This window comes from Xyrauchen texanus, chromosome 32, assembly GCF_025860055.1.
Source record: "Xyrauchen texanus isolate HMW12.3.18 chromosome 32, RBS_HiC_50CHRs, whole genome shotgun sequence".
In the NCBI taxonomy this organism is placed as follows: domain Eukaryota; kingdom Metazoa; phylum Chordata; class Actinopteri; order Cypriniformes; family Catostomidae; genus Xyrauchen; species Xyrauchen texanus.
The window spans coordinates 35,218,037-35,242,724 of NC_068307.1; the positions used below are offsets into that span (position 1 = coordinate 35,218,037).

A 24,688-nucleotide genomic window follows, 5' to 3' on the forward strand; every position below is an offset into this window, starting at 1 on the left:
GCAAATCAGCAACATTGTTTAATATGGAAATGTTTGTTCAGACAATTCTGCTGTGACAACATTTGGGGGAATATTGTGTGTCTAAAATGTGTTTTTATGTAGATGCAAAGTAATTCACATTTTATAGTATCTGTGACTTCATTTAAGCTGGGTAAAATGCTTTTTCATTTTTAACAGTGTGCAGAAAAGATAGCTAATAACGTTAGGAGTTGACCTTTAGCCATCATATACTGGTCAAAAAGCCTTCTTAAATATATCCACTGCAAACTAGCATTCAGGTGTGGCACCATTATGGCATGGGACCCTCACTTTTCACAATCACAGTAATTTCCACTTAATAAAAATTCATTTCTGGATTATATTAATCAGGAATAGATTGGATTGTGAAAAGTGGGTGTGTTTCACTTGGAAATACGTTAGGTTGCTGAAGCAAAATGGATTGTAAATGCCATTTCATGCAAATTTCAATGCAACAAAAAAAAACATAGCATTTAGCATAACATAGCAGAGAAATTGTAATTGCCATCCATATGTTTAATCACATTTTGTCTCTCCGCCAGCTTTTCACAGATGGCACAACTAACAAACTGATGGGGTTTTATATGGAGGACCACCCCGAAGATGTGGTGCTGGTGAGGGTGTACGGCAACAAGACGGAGCTGATCGTGGACAGAGACAATGAACTGAAAAGCTTCCAGGTTCTACACGCCAACGGTTGTGCGCCCAGGCTGTACTGCACCTTCCAGAATGGCATCTGCTACGAGTTCATGCAGGGACATGCTCTCGATACTGAAGATGTCAGGGACCCTGTGTTACTCAGGTGGGTCCATACGGTACAGAGCACAAAATAGAGGAATCCAAGTGACTGATCTTGGGCTGTAACTAATGATGATTTTGATAATCGATTAATCCTTGATTATTTCTTCGATTAACTGATTAATCAGATCAATTATGGAATTTCCTGGATTTTATTCAAATTTTACTTTTTAAGAAACAGAAATGATAAAGTACGTAAGGATTTGGTTTGGTTTACTGTGCTGAACTATTCTATACCCTCACAAAACTTAGAAAAAAGCCTGAATAGTTATGTTTGATTTTTATTGGGGTCAAAGCACTGAAGGCGCGGAGACCCTATTGTTCTAAGGATTATTTGGGCCCAAGCACTGAAAGTGTGGAGGCCCTGTTGTTCTTCTAAGGATTCTTCTTTTCAAGGTTTTCGGTACTTTTGGGGTACTTAACATGTGTGAAAACTCTTGAAGGTTTGCACACACCAGAGTCCTTGGTCATTAGGGCTGGGCAAAGTTGCAGGTGGGACGTGCAGAGGGGGCTCTGTAGCGCCACCTAGAAGATGGGCATGTTCAGGGGGCTCTGTAGCACATCCCTTTTGAGCTATCATCACCAACCTTTGTACACATATAGATCTAATCAAGCCGGACAACTTTCATACTGACAGTCATAAGCTCCGCCCAACAAGAAGGGGCCTGCCATTTTGGATTTTTTGAAAAATGTATGCATGAAAGAGAAGTATTTCAAATTCCACAGGTAACAAATGTGGGCGAAATCATGCCAAGACATTGACAAAACTATAATGCGAACAGAGTTTTTATATATTGAACAGCGTTGCCATGGCGACACGGTAAAGTAACGACACAAAATTGGAAAAAGGAATTGTCTCATCTTCTGCGTGCATCGTGTGATTTACATCAAAATTGAGCCAAATGTTTGGCCTTGCGGGCTAATCACATTGATGTGGCTATTGTGGGTCACGTTCGTAGCGCCACCAACATTTGAATGCCACTTTGCTGAATAAAAGTACCAATTACTTTCCATAAGTGCAAAATCTGTACATTATTCAAAAGTTTTGGCCACCAGTGTGTATTTATTATTATTATTATTACTTTCAGGACATATGCAAAACAGTTCCTTTCCTTTACTTGCAAAACATAAAAAGTACTGTTTATTAAAGAGTAAAATGATCTATCAGTGATGGAGTGGGCCAAAAAAATCAGCCCAGCAGAGGGCAATGGTGTTTCCAGAATAGAAATATTATTAATTTTGCCCAGCTGAAAAATACATAATTATTTTAAATACATATGCTTGTACACAGTCACTGATTACATACATTTTAAAATACTTAAGTATTTTAAATTAATTGTAAGTTATAAATCCGTGTTGTAACTGATTACATGTTTCTAAAGTATTCTTTTAAAAAATATATTTTAAGTGTAGTGCATGCTTGTCCAGTAAAATAATATTTGTCATAGTATAAATTTACTGGAGAAATCAGACATTACATTTGGCACTATCAAATATCAGGACTCTTAACATTATTATACATTATATTTAGTATTATATACAGTTTAACATGGTACAATCATCTGCAAATGCAGTGCAGATTCACTCTTGTGCTGAAAAGTCCCATCCTGGTGCTCATTGTATTACATGTGGTTGCATGATGAGAAACGATCAAAAACACTTCAACAAACCGGCACACATGACCATGACATCCATGAAAGCTGCACGATTGATTACATCATCAAAATGATGGCGCTCCCTTTCTCCATTGCGATTGGTTTGATTGATGCGGATACGCACACTCGTGGTAAAAACATACAGTTTTGTGAAATACTTGCCTGATTTTGAATTCATAACATGCATACATTATTGTGGCGGACAAGCCTCTAATTCATCGGGAAAGGTGGAAGGAGAAACGGGATTAACGATCAAAATGATTTTAATTCAACATAAATCACTGAACACCTGAAGCAGCAGCAGCTCCACATTAAACTGTATGCTTACTATGATCCTATGGAATGATTTTCCGGACATTATTCAAAAGGAATTGCAAATTGTATTTGCAATTGTGTTTTCAATTTGTGGACGCATAAAATGTGACATAATCCAAACGCAATTGCAAATCGCGCATTACCGTTTGCATTTTCGTTTAAGCGAACGCACAGTGACTGCCAGATTTCAAATGGAACAGCAAAGTCCGTTTGCAACTGTGTTTCCCATATCTTACGAGTTTTGGCCCTGTCATATTTAAATAGCAATTTCAATTACCATCTGCTTTTTCACTTTCTCAGCGTCACGTATGTAGCCAGCCAAAACTCAAATGGAATACTAATTCCCTTAGTATTTCCATTGACGCCTTACACGGAAACCTGTCAATCAGGGTCAAGGGTGGGATGTTTGGGCTATGGGGCGTGTTTGTCTTGGGAAGAGACGTCACTCACAGTCGACAGTCAAGATCAAATAAACCGGCGTCTGTTCAGGGCATCACCTCTTTATTTATTTTGTATTTATTTTAATGTTTATTTGACAGGGACAAATGCATAGAACATTGCTTTATAAAGAATAGGCCTACAAAGTAGATGCCACGCATACATGTTTCTAGCCATGACTAATTTGCAACCCCTGTCCCTGGTTAGGCTTATAAATTTAAAACAAAAATTACAGAGTATTGAGTTTAAGATTTATAATTAATAAAATACATACAACAAATACATCCCATATATGAAATAAGATATGGGCTTAAGTAGATGTGGAGGTCACTATAAATCAAAGTCTAGGCACATTTAACAATACAAGAACACAAAAGGGTGCATATGTCTGTGCGTGCTCACATATGCAACATTATGTTTGTATGCATTGTGTTATGTCCTACGGAAGCGTATTGCATTCACTTGAGAGAAAAAAATCTACTCTGTTTTTCTGAATTAACGACTTAATTATCTCAGAATTACGAGATAATTTTTCATTAAAAAAAATACTGAGATCCCTCAAAATCCTGCCAGGAGCTCTATTTTAGCTGGATTGCAAGTAAACGTGTCCCGCCTTTCAAGTTTAATCCGGTTTTACTTTGGGTCTAAGACAATTTATAGAGATATATTTTAAACTTGGCCTTCAATACAAAGACATTACTGTCCATGACATTTGTAATACTGTCATGGCTGAGACACGCTTTGATCTTCCAAAGGACACTAATCAAGCAATAGACTTGTACTTGCATTTAACACGAGAACTACCGGAATTCTAGAACTACTAGAATGGCCATAGTGGTCATTCTGACCGTTCATACTAGACTGTACCAAAATGTCATGTCATATTTACATTCGAAACTTCTATTGAGGTTTTAGAATGAAGCTTCTAATGTCTGTCATCATATTTTATGGCGTCATCACCCTAAAAATGTATTGAATAAAATACAATAATATTGATCAAATGGAGCGCCAAGCGAACGCAGATAGTCTTACATAATACGATCTTTTTTGTAATATATAATAGTGCTAGACTATATAAATACATAGGCCTATATATATTATATATTAGCTGCTAGACTGCCCCGGAAGGTGCGTGCCTCGCTTTGTGTCCAGCACGTTTTTTCCACCACAGTGAAAATGTTTTCGAAATGTTTTGAAAATAACCCTACCCTTTTCCATGTCTAACTTCATGATAAATGGAAATGTGGAGTTTAACATCAATTAGTATAATGCTGAGTAAAACAATCCCCTATCGAAATTTCCAACTGTTTGATTTTTTTGTTTTCATTTAATTTAATGCATTTCAATAAATTTAATGTGTCTTTATATAGCCTAATCGTGGTTAGAGACACCGGTTTTATTTCACACTCAACATAATTCATTTAAAAAATGACATGATTATTTCAAATAAAGATTGCCTTGTCAACTGCGATGGACTGGCAACCTGTCCAGGGTGTCCCCTGCCTTTCGCCCAATGTTAGCTGGGATAGGCTCCAGCCCCCCGCGACCGCTGTACACAGGATAAGCGGTTGACGATGGATGGATGGATGGATTGCCTTGTCACTGTCAGTGTTGCCTGTCATTCATAAATAATTTTAATAAATCCATTAAATAATCATTAAGTTAGCTATATGCTTAAGCAACGAGGGGACTCTTTCAGTTCTTTGTCTCTCTCTTTTAATAATGAATTTAAATAAATGTGATAATTCATTCAAATAAAAGCAATCCGATGGCTCTACTTTATTTAAAGTGGACCGAGTGCTAGAACTAACGAGCCGTAACTTAAGAAAATAACCGTCATTTTTACACGTCTGTTAAAAAATTACATTATTTTTACAAAATTAACATCAGTTACAGCTTTAACTTATTTTTAACTTGGCAAATAACCGTGGTATAAGCGGGATAATCCACGGCTAGCCATGCATTAAAGGATTTAAATGCACGACGTAGAGCAACCACCCTCCGCCGGCGTCGGGTGGTTCTTCGCCTCTACGTCGTGCATTAAAATCCTTTAATGCATGGCTAGCCGTGGATTATCCCTACTTATACTACAGGGCTGTTGAATGCTTGATTCTGATTGGTTGAGAACGTTCTAAGGTGTGCAATTATTTTCAGGGAAACGCACGGCTAAAATAGTTCCAGGCAGGTCTTGACCGCATTACAGTTCCATATCACTTCGCGTAGTCAACTGTAATAACGGAAAATAGGATACAATTCATAACAAGAAGTGACAGCGACAAATCCACTTCAACTTCAAGAGGGGAAAAAATGACAGACTATTTTGATTTTCCGGAAGTAAATTTTAATATTTACGGTGAACATAAACATTTTAACAACTGGGCGACCGCAGTATTGGATAGCTCAGATGAAAAAACAAATAAACGGAAGAGGACATCAAAGGCAGCCGGCAACAACAAAAGACATAAAACAATCAGCGAAGAACAGCTAGACCGACTTCGAGGGCTGAAAAACATGAAGAAAACACCAAAAAAACAACAGCTTGGGCTGTCAATGTGTTTAACGTGCAGTTTAATTTTAATAAATTCGTTCGAATTAACGAATGAATTATAACGTATGAATTAATAAATAAATTAAATAATATGACGCACATGATTTTCTGTCTCATTATTGCAACCTCTGTCTCTCTAATAACTACACTAATAACTGCATTAGTCTGCTGTCAGTGGCTCAAACCTCCGTTACTAACTCTAAAATGACGTTTTGGAATTAGCAACGGAGGCAGATTAGATGCGTAAGAAATTAGTCCTACATACAAGAGCATTTTAATGACAAAAACTTGACAAACGTCTAGAATCACATCATCTGAACAATGTTTCGAGGTGACAGGGCCAAAACTCGTAAGATATGGGAAACACAGTTGCAAACGGACTTTGCTTTTCCATTTGAAATCTGGCAGTCACTGTGCGTTCGCTTAAACGAAAATGCAAACGGTAATGCGCGATTTGCAATTGCGTTTGGATTATGTCACATTTTATGCGTCCACAAATTGAAAACGCAATTGCAAATACAATTTGCAATTCCTTTTGAATAATGTCCGGAAAATCATTCCATAATGATCGTCTTTGAAGTGTTTATATATAATGCTCTCTTGCGCTGGACAAATTGGGTTGTGTTTTTTCTGCATTCATTTGTCTCCGTCATTTTTCAATGAGTTTCATCATGCAAAACATTTTCACTAGGCTGTAAAGTGACATCACTGGCTGAGCTTCTCCATGTTGGCTGCATATATTCAAAGACTCGATAATTTAATTTGTTGTCGATGATTTTCATTATCAATAATTATCAATTGTATTGATTCGTTGTTGCAGCCCTAGAGTGTTCATTCTAAAAATAACCCTTTAAGACGGTCCTTTTACTTCAAAATTTAGGTTAGAACAAGTAGAGTACTTCATTGTATTTTAGCTTAAAGATGCTGTTTTGGTTCTTCCTTTATGGGTTGTTCATATGTTTTAACCAATTCCAATCTTGTCTGTGTTTTAAAGGACATGAAAAAAGTTAACTTTAATTAATTTGTGTTGGGACAACATGAATAGTTTTTGTTTGGATAACTGAAACTGGGCAGGTGATTTCTACTTCCCAGCATGCTTTGCATGGGACTTGACAGGGAGAGTAAATGTAAAAATTAAGTGTTATTTTATGTGTTTTTGTGCAAGATGATTATAAAGGTGGATACTTTTTGTGTTTAATGTTTTGTTAACAGAAACTCTTCCAAATCTCAAGATATGTTGCTGTTTGGGAGTTACCAATAGCTTAAGCTAATGATGACAACGGATGCATGTATAGCACGATACTTATTGCACTTTTTTATTTAACAATTACTGTGCTAACCATAGCATAGTTACTAAGCTGCACACTGAAGTGCTTCCCACCAGCATGTATTTAGTGTGCTAACATTCACTGTCACCTGTTAGTATATAAAGAAATAAAAAATGTCTCTGAATTACTTTGGCATATCTAATTTTGTTGGGTTTGCCCAATTCAATTAGGTTCTCTCTTCAGTAGTTGAGTTGAGATTATTCACTTCAAACATGTGGAACCAGTATTCACGATTGAATCAAGTTCATCCAGAGTCCTGTTTTATGAGTGCAGTCCTCATCTGTCTGTCCAAGTATACACAACTCAATGTGTAATGTAGTATTTGATGTCAAATACGCTGAGTCCAACTGTGGTCCAGTTAAATGTTGGATGAAGCCAAGCTACAATCACATTATCTAGCTAGGGCTGTTAGTCTGACTTGTCCAGCTTTTACACGATGTTAAAAAAACAATATATTGTTTAAATCTGATGTAAACATAGGTATGATATGGCATGTTGTAGGATAGTTTTCGATCCCATTTTATGCTATTTGTTTTCACTGTGGCAAAATCACTTACTTCAGTGTTTTCTTAAAGGAATAGTTCACTCAAATGTCACTCTAACCCTTTTTATTTCTTTGTTTCTTACATTTTGCTGCATTCTTCCCCTAGTTAAATGGGTAATAGAACTGTTGAGCTCCAAAAAGTAGTCCATTGAGCCATACAATAGTTTTGTGTGAGTAAAATATTCCACTATACCAATGCTTAAAGACCTTATTCATGGTAGCGCCATCTTTTATTTTTAATGGGAATAGCAATGAGGCTGTGAGGGATAGACTTACTTCTCTTCAATGGCATGCACAGTATAAAGCTGTAGATCCTAGATCACATCTGATTTTCCACAACTCTTGTTGTCTGGAGTTTTTGGTCTACTGAATGTTCTTGAAAATAAGTTTTTATTCAATGTTTTTTCCGTGGAACGATCCAAAAACACTTTATACTGAAGTAGAACCCATTGAAGAGACTGTACGTCTATCCCTCACAGCCTCGTTGTCATCCCATTTACATTTATGCATTTGGCAGATGCTTTCATCCAAAGCGACTTCCAGTGAGTGCACTTAATACAGGGACAATTCCCCCAGAGCAACCTGGAGATAAGTGCCTTGCTCAAGGACACAATGGTGGTGGCTGTGGGGATCAAACCACGCTGGGAATCCACCATTCACACTTTTATAGCAGTAGCATAATGGACATTACATTTTTACACTCCTTTGAGATCAAATGCATTCTTTCATTATGCAATAGAAGATATGTTTGTATAAGTTTGAGTATCACTACTTGAAATCAACAATAGTTAAACATTATCAAAAACGTCATTTAAACTTTGACCCTTATAATAGTGAATTATACAACATATATATATATATATTACATTGTAAAATATATATTTCATTTGAAGTGCTTTTTAAGAATTTGTGAGCCTGTACTTTAAATATTGACGTAGAAACCTTCCTTTTAAAGTCTAAAGCTAACTAAAAATGTAGAGTAAAGTTCAAGTGCACTTGATGTATTCATTCTCTTTGTGAGGGTCATGTAATCTCAGTGAACCATATCAAAAACTACACCAGTGACCTTGGGATAATGTCAATTTTTCCACACAAACTGCCTTTTACAGACATTGTTTTTAAAGGAATAGATCACACAAAAATGAAAAGTCTGTCATCATTTACTCTCCCCCATGCTGTTTCAAACCTGCATGATTTTCTTTCTTATGTGGAAGACAAAATGTTGAATGTTAGGGACTAACAGCCTCCGAAACCATTCACTTTCAGTCTAATGTAAAAAAAATATGCCATGAAAGTGAATGGTGGCTGAGGAAGGAAGTCATATAGGTTGTTACAACATGACGGTAAGTAAATTATGATATTTTTGGGTGAACTTTCCTTCGTATACCAGCATGTCTTGAAAATTATAACTTTTTGTTTTTATTTGTAGACTGATCGCCCAAGAAATGGCCCGCATTCATGCCATCCACGCCCACAACGGCTGCATTCCCAAACCCAACTTGTGGATCAAAATGCGCAAGTACTTCTCGCTAGTGGCAACAGAGTTCACCGACCAAGCCTCCAACCTCAGGTAACCCTCTCAGAGCATGCAGGGCTCCAGACTGCGACCAAAAATAAATTGCTGTGACAATAAGTTAAAATCTAGTTGCCATTGGAGACGGTCGGGATGTGTGCTTTCATATGTGGTTTTCGTCAGAGTTATTGAATATATCTTTAGAGTGCCAGCGTGTCTCGCGCCGCTTTTCACCTTTTCTGTTGATGATATGAGCTCGCTGGCTGCGGGTAACAAAAACACAGCACAAGCCGTGATGATATATATATATATATATATATATATAAATTATTTATAGTGTGATGTGAGATCCAGCTTTTGATACTTAGGACATTTGAGGGACTCATACACAACTATTACACAAGGTGCAAAGTAAATGTAACTTTCCCTGATGCTCAAGAAGGCAACACACTACTATATGCATACTATACTTTAGGTACATATCTGAAATGTATATTCTGAAGGGCAGTACTAAAGAAAAAAAAAAAACTTTTACCTTATATATTTGTATAAATTACTGAAATGGTTGCGAAAACTGCAAATTTGTGCACTCAACTATACAGTGTAATATATATATATATATACACTCACCTAAAGGATTATTAGGAACACCTGTTCAATTTTTCATTAATGAAATGATCTAATCAACCAATCACATGGCAGTTGCTTCAATGCATTTAGGGGTGTGGTCCTGGTCAAGACAATCTCCTGAACTCCAAACTGAATGTTGGAATGGGAAAGAAAGGTGATTTAAGCAATTTTTAGCGTGGCATGGTTGTTGGTGCCAGACGGGCCGGTCTGAGTATTTCACAATCTGCTCAGTTACTGGGATTTTCACGCACAACCATTTCTAGGGTTTACAAAGAATGGTGTGAAAAGGGAAAAACATCCAGTGTGCGGCAGTCCTGTGGGTGAAAATGCCTTGTTGATGCTAGAGGTCAGAGGAGAATGGGCCGACTAATTCAAGCTGATAGAAGAGCAACTTTGCCTGAAATAACAACTCATTACAAACGAGGTATGCAGCAAAGCATTTGTGAAGCCACAACACGCACAACCTTGAGGCGGATGGGCTACAACAGCAGAAGACCCCACCGGGTACCACTCATCTCCACTACAAATAGGAAAAAGAGGCTACAATTTGCAAGAGCTCACCAAAATTGGATAGTTGAAGACTGGAAAAATGTTGCCTGGTCTGATGAGTCTCGATTTCTGTTGAGACATTCAGATGGTTGAGTCAGAATTTGGCGTAAACAGAATGAGAACATGGATCCATCATGCCTTGTTACCACTGTGCAGGCTGGTGGTGGTGGTGTAATGGTGTGGGGGATGTTTTCTTGGCACACTTTAGGCCCCTTAGTGCCAATTGGGCATCATTTAAATGCCACGGCCTACCTGAGCATTGTTTCTGACCATGTCCATCCCTTTATGGCCACCATGTACCCATCCTCTGATGGCTACTTCCAGCAGGATAATGCACCATGTCACAAAGCTTGAATCATTTCAAATTGGTTTCTTGAACATGACAATGAGTTCACTGTACTAAAATGGCCCCCACAGTCACCAGATCTCAACCCAATAGAGCATCTTTGGGATGTGGTGGAACAGGAGCTACGTGCCCTGGATGTGCATCCCACAAATCTCCATCAACTGCAAGATGCTATCCTATCAATATGGGCCAACATTTCTAAAGAATGCTTTCAGCACCTTGTTGAATCAATGCCACATAGAATTAAGGCAGTTCTGAAGGCGAAAGGGGGTCAAACACAGTATTAGTATGGTGTTCCTAATAATCCTTTAGGTGAGTGTGTGTGTGTGTGTATGTACTGTATATATATATATATATATATACACACACTGTATAGTTGAGTGCACAAATTTGCATTCACCTTTTGTTTCACAAGTTTTAATATATATATATATATATATATATATATATATAATGAGTTATCAGCTGTCTTTAATTTGACTTTCTGTCTTGTTTTTGAACAACAATCTTAATTGGGCAATTCTGTGATGTGGCAACTAAAACAGCCATTTGGCTCAAATGTTTCAGTTTAGGACCCAATGGCTCCTTAGTAATTTTTTTTAGTCTGGAGCCCTGTCATGGGAACACTGTATATCATAAATACTTTAATGAAGGTCAAGCATAAAGTTTCATGTGGCCAGGTTGTTGGGCAATATTCATAGAAAACTTTATAGAAGACATGTGCTTGCATGCTTTTCAACCAAACACAATACAACACAGAAAGGGGGCACTGTCTTTTTGATCATATAATATGATCAAATAACAATATTCATTGTTGCACATTAAATGGGTAACAATTTACAATAAGGTTGTATTTGTTAACATATACAACTTTTAATTAAAAAACAATATTAGTATATATTGCAATTAATGAGTGCTGTAAAATGATGTTCATTAACAAATACAAACTTATTGTAAAGTGTTACCATTACATTTTGGATTTAAATGAGCCAGCTTAATTTAAATGTGTCATGTGTTTAATGCAACAATAATATTATTTAATATGATAATATATTAGGGGTGAATAATTGAACAACAAAAAGTAGTCCCTTACTTTAATTACTTAATCCCAAAAATTAGAATTCTGTCATAATTTACTCACCCTTATGTTGTTCCAAACCTTTATGACTTTATTTCTTCTAAGGCTGTCAAATTAAAACTAAAATTTGAATATTGAATTTTTCAAATTAAAATGCTAAATTGATTCCTAAAATGAACATTCGAATTTTGGTTCTGTGCCAAGCACTGATGATGATGACATTCTTGGGCTAAAACAGGGACAGTGCAATGGAAAAAAAATGAATTTTGGTCGTTTTAAAGGTTGAATTTCCTTTTAAAATAACACAGCGTCTAATAAAACGCATAATTACTGCACGAGATGCTGACAAAAACAGCAATGCGATAGTAAAAGATGTCTGTCTAGCATTTGCTTGCAAAGATAAAGACGTGCACGTTCGGTGTAAACCGCCACCAGAGGTGAATGTCTTTGGTGGTTGTATCTATAAGCATTAGGTACGTACATACAAATGTATTTAATGAAAACACTGTGATACCGGGGTTATTATAAAGCTTGAGTCCGTGGTAGTACTATGGCTCCGGTATAGGCAACTGTGCAACACTAATTTAACATAGAACCATCTATTGAAGCGTTTCTTTTCTCGTTTTACTTTTCTTAATATTTGAAAATAAGAATTGGCCAAATCTTTTATCTTTATACGCACATTTGTTAACAGCCAGATATGTTCTTTACAATAAACAATCGCTATATCACTGCAATTGTAATTCTAAAAATTTCGAATTTAGTTTTAAAACCCTCTTGACAGCCCATTTCTAACAGTTTTTTGTGTTGTTTGAAAAAAGAGCACTTGTCAAGATAACATGCTTTTGCAATAAAATGCTGAAAGTAAAATTAGTCTTTAAATTTATTTATCACATAACCCTGATTGCATTCATTTTTCTAATCTCGTACACTAAGCTACGATGTACTGTAATCAACTTCATTGTCAACGTTACCATGCTGCTTGCCTTTACGAGCTGCTCAGTGTTTGCATTCTGCCATTTATCACAAACCACAGATCAGACACATGCAAAGTGATTTGCGTCATGTGGCTGTAGCGCTATCAGCCATTAGAACATCTGTGTCACAAGGCATGTGTCTAACAGGGTGATTTAAATCCATTGTGTTCTATTACTCTATCGTGGTTTTAAATGTATGCAAAAAATGATGCAACAAATCACAGATTTGTTTGCAGAGTTGTAATTCAGCCACTGCAATGTAAAAGAAGATTCTAGTAATAACACTTTAAGTCCATTACCAGGAGAGAGTGGTCACACGGATGGACTGGCACACATTATCAGCTGTCTTAGTTTCTATTTGTTAATCTCTCCTTTTAAGTTAAAAGCCTGATGAAGCGTTTTAGAAGCAAATTTGTTTTATTGGAAAATGTATTAAAGCATTTAACTGGATGAACTATCATTACAATCAAATAATTGATGTTTGCAAGGATCAGATCATTTTGTGTTGGGGAGATTTGAAGTGAAATATATTTGCTGATTTGTGTAATCTAATTTCATTTTGACATGTGAAAAAGTACTTTTTACTTTCCTAGCACTCCTGATCTTTTCTAAAAGTTTCTTTAGCTTTATGCTTTAATGATTTTACAGCATTTATTATTCTTGGTTTGTTAATTTACAAGATAACACTTTACAAAAAGGTTCCTTTCGTTAACATTAGTTAATAGGGATGCAACGATATGACATTTGTTGGCCGATATTGATACTGATTTTAACCAAAACCATAGGCCGATACCGATATATTGCCAGTTGCCACTTACCTTATTTTGTCATCAGATCAATCTTTTACTTTGGAATTATGCTTTAAAAATTTGTAGTGTTTAAAAAAGTTTTTCCATTGTTCTAACAATAATTAATTTCAATTGAACATCGATTGAATCTGTTGAACATATGACGGGGCAACATTTTTAAAAGAGCCACAATGATATATAGATAAATGGAAGAAAAGTACCTATATATGATAACATGATGATTGATATGAAAAAAAGGTTATTTTGTACTTCAAAACAACAGAACTCACATTTTACTTGTAGGTACTGTATATGATAGAACATTACAAATTCATACACTGCATATGCAACCACATCATTGAAATTAAAAAGTTTTATCCAAAGGGAAAAAAAGGCTTCTTCTAAATTCTTTATTATAGTGGTATAATAGGCAATGAATAATGCCATGCTGACCGCTAGAGTGCGCTGCTTGCTCATACAGTGCTGAGTGATGCGCTGAAGGCAGAAATGCAGCCTTTTAAGGTTTTGTAATCGCGCAAGGCCATATTGCGATTTCAATCATAATTCAATCAATCATGCAACATTAATGGGCATCATGCCATCAGAAGTCAAAATCTGCTGGTTTCAAGCGTTTTGAATGGTTTTCCTCATCATGTAGACTATAGGTTTTCACAGCTGTCACTTGCATTTATTCATGTTCATTTTCTGTATTAACATGAGGACAAGAAAGAATATGAATATTTTCTCAGGAGCGCCAACCCTTCTACATCTTTTTGCTGTTATTATTTTTGGAATGTTCATTCAAATTAAGAGTTTTACAAAGTGTGTTACTAATTAAAGGAGCACTCAGTAACGTTTGTCTTTGTGTCATTTTGGACTTGCACTGACACCTAGTGGCTTGGATGCAGCATAAGTTAAAATCAATAGTTTTCAGTTACAGATGCCAATGTAGAAATGTAGTATTCACTGTAAGCCATGATTACTTTAATCAATTAGTGAAAGTGTCAAATAACAGGAGGTTTAATGAGATTAAGTGAGTAGAATTCAGCTGGTCATGTGATTGTAACATGGCAGCCCCCATGTGCGGACCCTCTCCTTTTAGACTAAAACAGCTTTTATAAGGTTACTGATATGACTGGAGTCTTCATTTTAATGTGAGCACTCATGATTTCCTACATATATTGGAAAATTACAATTCATGTCTTTAGGAGTTAAACTTTTTTTAATGAGGTAAAAATGACTGAGTGCACCTTTTAATTATAAATCAACCATTGGTTTTTCATATCTGCGTTTTCATGCTTAAAACTGATATGTTGATGGTTTTAATTTGGTCAATAACTGGACGATAAATATCGGCAGCTGATACAATGGTGCATCCCTATTAGTTGATGCTTTAGGATTCATGAACTAACAATGAACAATATATTTTACAGAATTTATAATGTTCGTTAATAAAAATTCATTGTTTGTTCATGTTAGTTCATAGTGCATTAACTAATGTTAACATATACAACGTATTATTTTAAAAATGCATTACTATATTTTGAAATTAACCAAGATTAATAAATGCTGTAACAGTATTGTTCATTGTTAGTTCATGTAAACTAATGTTGTTAAGTCCGAAGAGCGTTTTAAATGTGGTTGCATTGCGTTTCACTTGTTTTCAGCATCTCGCGCCATAAATGCTGTGTTTTAAGTTAAGTGTAGTTTGAAACTTTCAAAAACGAAACTTTAAAACATCTCAACACCACTGCATTCTGTTTTGCGTCATGCAGCTGAGTTTGTTGCATGTGCAGCTGGAGTTGTGCTAACTGCCCTCTGCTGACTGCGACTTGCAAAAATATGAAGGTTTCAAGCTTGAATCAGGTAGCCTATGAATTTCTTCATTCATAGGAAAATCTGTTATTATGGAATCAGGGGCTTGATAAATTGCATTAAATTCTTTTCAAAGAGTTATTTTTTAATATTATTAATCACATTGAATTCTTATAATGTAAAACATTTTAGTATATGCACAAATTAGCCAGTATTAATAAATACTTTACAAGTTATGTTTCTCATTAATTCATCGTAATGGTTGAGTTACAATACAATTATTGTAAAGTGTTTAAACCAAAATCTTGTTTATTTATTATTATATTTCCCTGTTATGCAAAATCAAACTTCTCATAGTCCTTTTTTTTTATATATATATATATATGTTTGTGTCTTTTGTTTTTCCAAAATGTGCTTGAATCTCACAGATCTGTTCTGTTTTTGTTTTTTTTGTTTTTTTTACATTCTCTCAGAATTCAACAGGAAGTGCCCAGTCAGGACGTTCTGGAACAGGAAATGGCATGGATGAAGGAGCACCTGTCGCAGCTGGGCTCTCCTGTTGTGCTCTGCCACAACGACCTGCTCTGCAAGAACATCATTCACAATGAAGAAGAAGGTGAGTTTTGCTTGAAATATTTCTACATCAGCACCAATATACACTATTTACTTTCATCATATGTCCCAGGATTCATTGTGCACAATTCATTAGGGCACAGTACATGAGGGATACAAATCTATTAACGGAATGTAAAAATTTCATTTTTAGCTTAAAGATGTTAAATTTCTGCTGATGAAATCAATCCTCATGAGTAGGGAAAAAGAATATTAACCAATAATATCAAGACTTATACACCGCTTTCTGGAATACTTGATACTGATTGGTTTATCGCTGCTTTTTGGATAACGACCGCTTAACTGTATAATTGTTCTTTGTTCAAGGCAACCGATTTCGTACTTAACTGTGCTAGTTTCATGTATCACACTTTATTCCCACATAATAAAATATTTTATATCCATTTATTTATTCATTCGTTTATTTGGTAAATAGCAGGATAATGTACAGTCAACCTCTTTATATCATATGCAGATCAGATAATATTTCTCCCCTAAGGTGTAAAAGTTTAGGGTTCGCTTTCACAAAAACAACTAATATTTTGTATTGTTACTGCAAATCAACTTGGCCACACTTGATTCTTTTTTCAGGTCATGTTCGGTTTATCGATTATGAATACTCAAGTTACAACTACCAAGCATTTGACATTGGAAATCATTTCAATGAATTTGCAGGTGAGCAGAACCGTAGTCGTGGAAATATCAACCTTAAAAACAAATATCCTCTCTGGGATGTGATTTGCATTACATTGTGTTTTGCTAAGTGTATGTGTGTGTGCACTCTTTAGGCATGAGTGAACCAGATTTTAACCTGTATCCCAGTCGAGAAATGCAGTTGGACTGGCTACACACTTACCTGCAGGCCTACAAACTCTTTACTAAGAAAGGTGAGGAGGTGAGCCAGCTTGAACTCGAGACACTCTACGTGCAGGTCAACAAATTTGCTCTGGTAAGTGATGCACAGGTGATCATTGGGGAAGAATTACACAAAAATATATCCTGGTCATTTACATTTCAACCCAAAATCATAAGAAGACAATATTATTTGTGGGCTGTTAAGATTTGTTTTTATTGCAACATTAATTTCATGACAATGAAACACATTTCTACACAAACTCTCATTACTGTAATGCATTTGTACGTTTTCTGTACTTTTTAGGTTATTTTGTAATTCCAGTTATTCTCAATGTTCATTCTCATTACTGTAGTACAATTTATAATTTAAATAATATATTTTATTTCACATTACAGTTTTTCTTTCCCATTTCAGTACTAAGATCGTGGGGAATGTGCTTCATTTTCATGAAAATAATGTCACGATACAAGAAAAATCTTGGTCCTAATTTTTTTTTCACAGGAAAACCACCTAAATACTTTGATAATACTGGATTTATGCAGTTGATGTATGGTTATTTAGTTAAGTGCTCCGATTACAAGCTTTTTGCAAAGTGATCGTGTCAGTGATATGTTTGTGTGTTTTGAGTGAACTTGAAGGCTTTGCCGTTAAGTTCTTATTCTTTTGCTTTGGCAGGCCTCACATTTCTTCTGGGGTTTCTGGGCCCTGATCCAAGCCAAGTACTCCTCCATCGAGTTTGACTTCCTCGGGTAAGCAGCCTACCAACACTACAAACCTTTCATCTTTTTGATGGGGGAGTATCTATTTACAGACATAAAGATCATTGTCAATATGAACTCCCACTGTGTTAAGAGATATGGGTGTTAAATGCAGATCGCATGCTAATAATTAATTGAATAGCTAATACAGACAATGAATGGGCAAGCTTTGGTTCCAGAAGATGTTAAGCTTTTGTTATTTGGCATAAGTTTTGTGATATTATATTGTTCCAATATCAACCAAATCAGACCTCCGATTAAAAACAAAGCAAAAAAACTTTAATGTTGTTCAATTCTAATATATATATATATATTTAATCTTTAATGTTGTGTTTCTGTCACACAATAAAACTTCACCTAATTTGCTCTTGATTTGGCATTTAGAGGGGAAGAATAAAGGTTACGTCATCCGTAGGCTGAGGATATTTTAGTAGGCATCATGGTTCACTCTGTGAAACTGGCTTAAAGTAATGTATTCTGTAAACTTCCTACATCGCCAGTTTCCAAGCAACAGGTCATGCTTGCTCTCAGGCTGCACCTTTCAGTAACAAATCACTTCCTGCTCATCTCAGATAAGGAGTGCACTTACATTCTTTCCAAAAAGCATGCATGCATTTAGAAAAAGATGAACAAAAGGATATGTATTTTGCGTGTCGTCCAGAAAAAGTGAACAAACTGCCACAGATATTTAAAATGATGGGGCATAAAATGGCCATGTACTGCCCATTTTTCATTTTTTGTGTGAAAAACCATTGAATGTGGTGTGAGTAAATTACCTCAAGAATGATTAAACAACACCTGGATCAATGGTTGACTGAATCCAAAAAAATTGGGCAAAGAAATTTTTGATGGAGAGGCTTACTAATTTAAATTCTAAATACATAAGATTGAATTCAATAATTCAATAATGTTCAGCAGTCTGAGTTACTAACTGGTTCCATTCTAGTTGAAAAAAATGTTGTCCCCCTTCTCGTGGCTATATAATACTAAGGCTTCGAAGGTCCAATAATTTGCCTATGGCTTTTTGCGTGTGTGCGTGCGTGTGTGTGCATGTGTGCATGTTAGTGGGGCGCCAACACTGATCTTGCATACCCCTCAAAAAATTTGTAGTTGTGCCCCTGAATACAAGTTAAAGTCAATCAACAGCATAGGTGGCATAATGTTGATTAGCAAAAAAAATATATATATTTTAACTTTGATTGATTGATAGATTGATTGATTGATTACAGTAAGGAGCTTACAATGAATGTGAATGGGGCCAGTCCATAAACATTAAAATATACATCGCTTTAAAAGTATAGCCACAAGACCTAGACATACAAGCTAACACAAGTTTAGAGTGATAAATTCACTTTCTAGCCTTATCTGTAAAGTTATATGGCACTTTTCCACTGCACGTTACGGTTCGATTCGACTCAACTCTACTCTCTTTACTTTTCTGAGCTTGCATTTCCATTGCAGTTTAGTGCTACAGTGACGTGGATGGGATTATAGGCTGATCGTCATAGTTGTGCCGCCTCTACTGCCGTGACATCATCTTAAACATGACATAAACGGCCCAAAACAATAACACAGCTGCTAGCTGTTAGCTACTAGCTCATTGTGCTACATAAAGCAGTTGTTGCGTGGTGATTTTTTTTATTGTCGTTTCAACCATATACAGTTAGTACAGTACACAGCGAAACAAGACAACGTTCCTCCAGGACCATGGTGCTACATAAAAACAACATAGGACAAACACAGGACCACATGAGACTACACAACTAAATAAAATGCCTATATACCATCAACTAAATAAAGTGAAGCTTTCAAGCAGAGTATAGAGTTAACGTAACAAAACATACCATCCTCCATTGTGGCTGCGTCCAGGGCACTCTCCCTCCCATTGCTCACCGGTTTAGATAGCGTCCACTTGGTCAAACCACTCCCACTTTTCATTGATGGTTCTGTAGTCACTTAAGTTTTTTTTTTTACTTTTCCCTACAATGTTGATAGGTCCGGTGGTAGCTGTGTGCGGCCAACAGCAGAGACAATTCCTGAGAGACTTTTTTATTTTGCGTTGTTTCTTTCTTCGCTAACGTGTGGACCTCGTTTATTGACCACGGCGTGGTTTTGCGCACAGACATTTCTTTTTTCACAATTTAAAATGCGCGTGAACAAACAATACTGTTATCACTGTTGCTAACTTTAAAACTAGCGGGTTGATGTCCCGTGTCGGAAATCCAGTGACGCTGGTAGTGACGATTCTCCCTGACCAATCAGTGATGTGCAGGATTTTCACGTCACATTTAGTATCGACTCGGCTCACTTGGAACATCGACCAAGGTGGTACTAAAAAAAGTATCAGGTACCAGGTACTATCCACAGTGGAAAGCCCCAAAAAAGCAAGCAGAGTCCAGTTGAGTCGAGTTGTACAGTGCAGTGGAAAAGCCCCAATATACAAGATATCACAATTATATTATTATGCAAGAAGAATGAGACTGCAGAATAGGGTGGGGTGATATATTGAATTAAGTAAAAACAAAATTAAATATCCATGTCTTTTTTTTTAATGTTAGAAGTAGCAGTGGTGTAATGTAAAGTCAGACCGTCATTATCACACAATGTTAAGGGTGATACAAGATTCCTTAAATTCAGAACCCCTTTATGAAGGAGTTCATTTCTGAAATGGTTGTCTACTAATTATATCCCATTCTAAATCTGATTCTGTTGTATTCTTTTTGCTAGGTATGCCGTGCTACGTTTCAATCAGTACTTCAAGACCAAACCTGCTGTAATGGCTCTGGAGATCCCCAAATGAGAAGACCAGTCTGAGGGAGCGGAGATGGGATCTGCTGGCCTCTCTGTTGATTGTTTGAATGTGGAATCAGAGGCCTTTTCAGACAGGGGAGGGTACGGGGTACAGCAAGGGCAGGTACTGGGCCCTCTTACGTTTGGCTGGCAGCATGTCTGCCAAGTCTCAGTTCCACAAATTCTTTATTCCTTTCTCAAAAACATGATTCATCTTTTGGGAGTCCACTTTTAGTTGATCAAGTTTCCCATCAAATGAGTGTGTTTTGATGTTTTAGTTACACTTTATTTATTAATTGTTATTGGGCACTTTGCACCAAAGCGATCCTTGTGTTCTTGGAGCTGGGACTTTTGTGGAAATTCTTGTTTTTGGTTTTGCAGTGTAAGTGTAGATTGTCAAAAAGGAGGCCTATTGTGATGTTTAGCAAGGGGATATGTTGATACTGCAGGGTTTAGTTCATACAATATAAATACAGAATGCTGATTCTGTCCTGCTGTGGCTTCATAATGCTTTTGTTAGACTGATTCGGCCCACAAATGCTCAAAATCAGATTTATTTTAGAGCACTGTAGACAAGAGTGAATTGGGTTAATGGGCACAAATCTGGGTTGCTAATGCAAAGGTTTGATTTAGAGCCAGTTAGGGGTCACTCTGGAACTAGACAGTTACTGAGGTCAAAATCCTGCCCTATCCTGCACTATTAAGCAGTTAAACAAGTTACTAAACCCACAATTAGTGTCCCATAAGTAACTTTGGAGAAGGTCGCTCCTAAATGGCAAGTAACCAAGTAACCAGTGATGTAAATCTGAGTTCAATCTAGACATTCCCAAGAAGTCAGGACCACGAGATCCCTCGCTGTCTGCAGGACCACTTTTCCACCTCTTTAGCTTTTATGGCCGTGAGGAGTTCTATTGAATTTTCCATTCATCACAGGCTGTGGAATATTACCACCTGCTTTCACCCCCTCCTTTTCTAAATGTGTGTTTGCATTACCTGGCAGAGCTTAAACTGAGATTTAAAAGTCATTATCTGCTCAATAATCATCTCTAAAGTCAAAATACTCAGAAGACAGGACAAAATTTATGTGACAGTGTTGCATAGTTTGATTCAAGTCACCACGTGTGCAAACTTCAGTAGGGACTTTTTTTAAATAATAGTTCACTCAAAAATTTTAATTGTGTAATTATTTACTCGGAACCTATATGACTTTCTTCTTTGGAACACAAAAGGTGATTTAAAAAAAAAAAAAGTTTGTTTCCATATAATGACTGAATAGTGGTCTGAACACGCTCATAAAAGTACAAAACACATAATAAACCATTGTAAAAGTTAAAGACTGATACTAAAACCATACTTGTGAACTATATTCTAAGTCTTTAGAAGAGGTACAGTTACTTTGAGAGTGAATACAACTTAAATTGTGCTCTGTTCATCATACAAAGCAGATCATTAATCGAACATTTATTACATATTTATACAGCGTCATCAATAACATCAAACCTTCTCATTGTGTCTCGTGATCAAATGTGCAACATAATGTCATGAAGGCAAATAACCAAAGAAAGTCATACTGGTTTAGAGCGACATGAGGGGTAATAAATAAATATAGAATTTTTATTTTGGGTGAACTATTTCTTCAAGCAGAAAGAATAAGATTTTTGTATATAAATTCAAAATATTGATTGCGGACTAGAATTGAGTAGGCATCTCACTGGCAAAAATCACCCATTTTAAAACATCTTGAATTTCTAGTTTCAATACTGTCAATCTAGAATTCTGTTCCCTAATAGACCATTTCACATTTCCCAGTCTTGTGTTGTTTTATTTCTTTGTTGGAAGTATTATGCTATTTCCATAAATTGTTGTTCTGAATAAAACATCTTTTCTTTTTTTTTTTTCACGAAAGATGTTCATTGAAGTCACTCCTGCTGTCATGTTGTACTGTATAATTAGAGGATATACATTTGAGTCTGTAAAAAACATGTCCGGGTCATATATTCAATAATTAATATTTAACTTAAAGAAAACAAAGCCTATTTTTAGAACCATTGTGTTTTTCTTTTCTTTTTTTTTTTAGTAGTAGTAGTGTGAGACTAGTTTGACAATTGAGCACACTTTCTCTCAAATTCTCATTTCCGTAATTTGTCATTCCCTTTACTGTTATGTGAAAAATATTTTCTTAAAAATTTAGTTTTTATACATCACAGTAGTTTTTGTTGTACTGAATTTAATTTGTTGATTATTTATTTTTTTATTATTTTTTTTTAAGTAAAAAATAAATAAATAAAAATTAAGTAATGAGAATCTTGCAAGAATCACCATTGAGAACTATGGGAATTATGAAAAAAAAAAAAAACTCTTTAAGTAAAACTTCCAGAACATTTGGGAGAAAATGTGTTTAACTGTCCAAATAATATTCATAATGGTCCTAAAGTAGACTTATGGGAGGGTTTGGGGGTTCAGTATAACTGAAAACACTATCTGTCTAGCTGCAGTTGGGGTCACATTATAATCTCTGAGGTGTCTCTGGCTCTGTGTCAGGTGTATGTTAATAATGAAAGCGTCGACTGAAAGCAGGAGAGGCCCCTCTACAATACTATGAATTATTCTGTAGCCAATGTTTCTTGAAAGAGTTTGATCTGACTGCTAGCTCTGTGCTGCTGGTTGTTTCCTTGTCTGATCCAAAATGAATTGATTTGCAGTTTTAAGTTGAATCTCATAAGGAAATGTCCTCACAATAAAAGGGAAAAAACAAGAAATTATATTTGCATATGAAAATTAAGCCTATTTTTAGGACCATAAAAAAGTGATGCTTCGCAGTTTTTTAGTTAATTTTTTATATATATATTTAAATCTTGATACATTCAGTAGTCAACAACAAACACTACAGTGACATATAATTAAAATGGTACTTTTATGAAAGTACATATATATATATATATATATATATATATATATATATAATCACTAAAAAGTAATGGTCCTAAAGATATGTTTATTTTTTATTATTATTATTTCTTTTCTGCAAAAAAATAGTTTCTTATTTTCTCTTTTGATTTTGGGGGAAATACGACCTGGACATATCTACCCACAGCTTTCATGAGATTCACCTCATTTTATGTCACTGTGTGGTTCTGCTTCTTTTTGAGAAGTGAAAAATATTCATATAGGTTGCATATTGCATGAAGAATGCTATGAATTTGACTGACATGTTCTGAGTGCAATGGCAAGCCATCTGTGTAGATGTACATATGTGAATGTTTCCACCAAAGGCAAGACAACACTTTGATTTGAAAATATGAAGTAATTTATCAGTTACTTTTTCTTTGTTAAGATGTGAAGGATTTGTAATGTGAAGGGGGAAGTGTTTACAAGCACAATTCCTGTTTCCTGTACAGTTTAACTTGGTTGATCTGAGATTATCATGTTTTCCACTTTAATATCAATATCCAACGTTTCAATGTGGCCACATCTTTTATTCCCTTTGCTTTAATGGTTCCATGATAAACAACTATTCCAAAGTTTAAAATCCTATAGATTTTGGAGCACCAACACTGTATATTATCATATATACATTAGTTGTTATTGTCTTTTTGATTTGAAATAACCTTGTAAATTTCGCTTTTTCAACATCTTACTCTCTTAAGGAGAATGTTTACAGGAAGCATCTTGGGGATTTTTTTGTTTGTTCCTGTTGCAAACATACCAAATAAGTCGGCTTCACAACTTTGCGCTTTATTTGAGATGTCTTTTGAGAATTTACACAAAAAAAAAAAAAAACTGAACAGAGCCTTTTATTTATTATACTGTATCTTTAATATTTTGCTTTTATTTTGTATGTATGACTGAACTGGGAGTGTGATAGGCAGTTAGGTTGACATGGACCAGCAGGGGGCGCTACTGTAATGCAGTGATGCTTAAATGGCAACAATGAGGAGTTTGTAAATACTGTGAAATTGTGGAGGTAAATAAAAAAAATACTGTACAATGTTTTCAATTCTATTCAATTGTGGGGCAGAATATTTAACAATTGTTCAATTTTCTTTTTCAATAAAAAGGTCAGTTGAATATGTTTCACGTCTGTCATTATAAACAAATTCGCTGATTAAAAATAGATTCGACATGATAGGAATAGCAATTAAATAAAACTTTGCGAAAACATCGCCTACAATCAATATAAATTGTGTTGGGTGTGTCTTTCGTAAAACCCAGTCAAACACTTTCATTTCCTCGAACTGTTGCTCGTCTCCAGACCTTCATTCTGTCCCGTGACTCGGAAGGGGAACACAGGAAGTCTACTGTTGAAGATATCCTGAAGCACACACATTTACA

General features: G+C 35.7%; 1 protein-coding gene across 1 annotated transcript in view; it reads left to right on the forward strand.

The window, feature by feature from the left end:
• The window catches only part of LOC127625727 (ethanolamine kinase 1-like), a 31,626-nt gene extending 7,214 nt beyond the window's left edge, over positions 1–24,412 (forward strand). The window contains exons 2-8 of the mRNA XM_052101091.1: positions 561–820; positions 9,074–9,214; positions 15,814–15,956; positions 16,544–16,627; positions 16,741–16,901; positions 17,484–17,557; positions 20,294–24,412. Of these exons, the coding sequence (XP_051957051.1) occupies positions 561–820; positions 9,074–9,214; positions 15,814–15,956; positions 16,544–16,627; positions 16,741–16,901; positions 17,484–17,557; positions 20,294–20,366 (936 nt within the window). The 3' untranslated portion in view covers positions 20,367–24,412. The remainder of the gene's footprint in view (positions 1–560; positions 821–9,073; positions 9,215–15,813; positions 15,957–16,543; positions 16,628–16,740; positions 16,902–17,483; positions 17,558–20,293) is intronic.
• Positions 24,413–24,688: the final 276 nt, after the last annotated feature.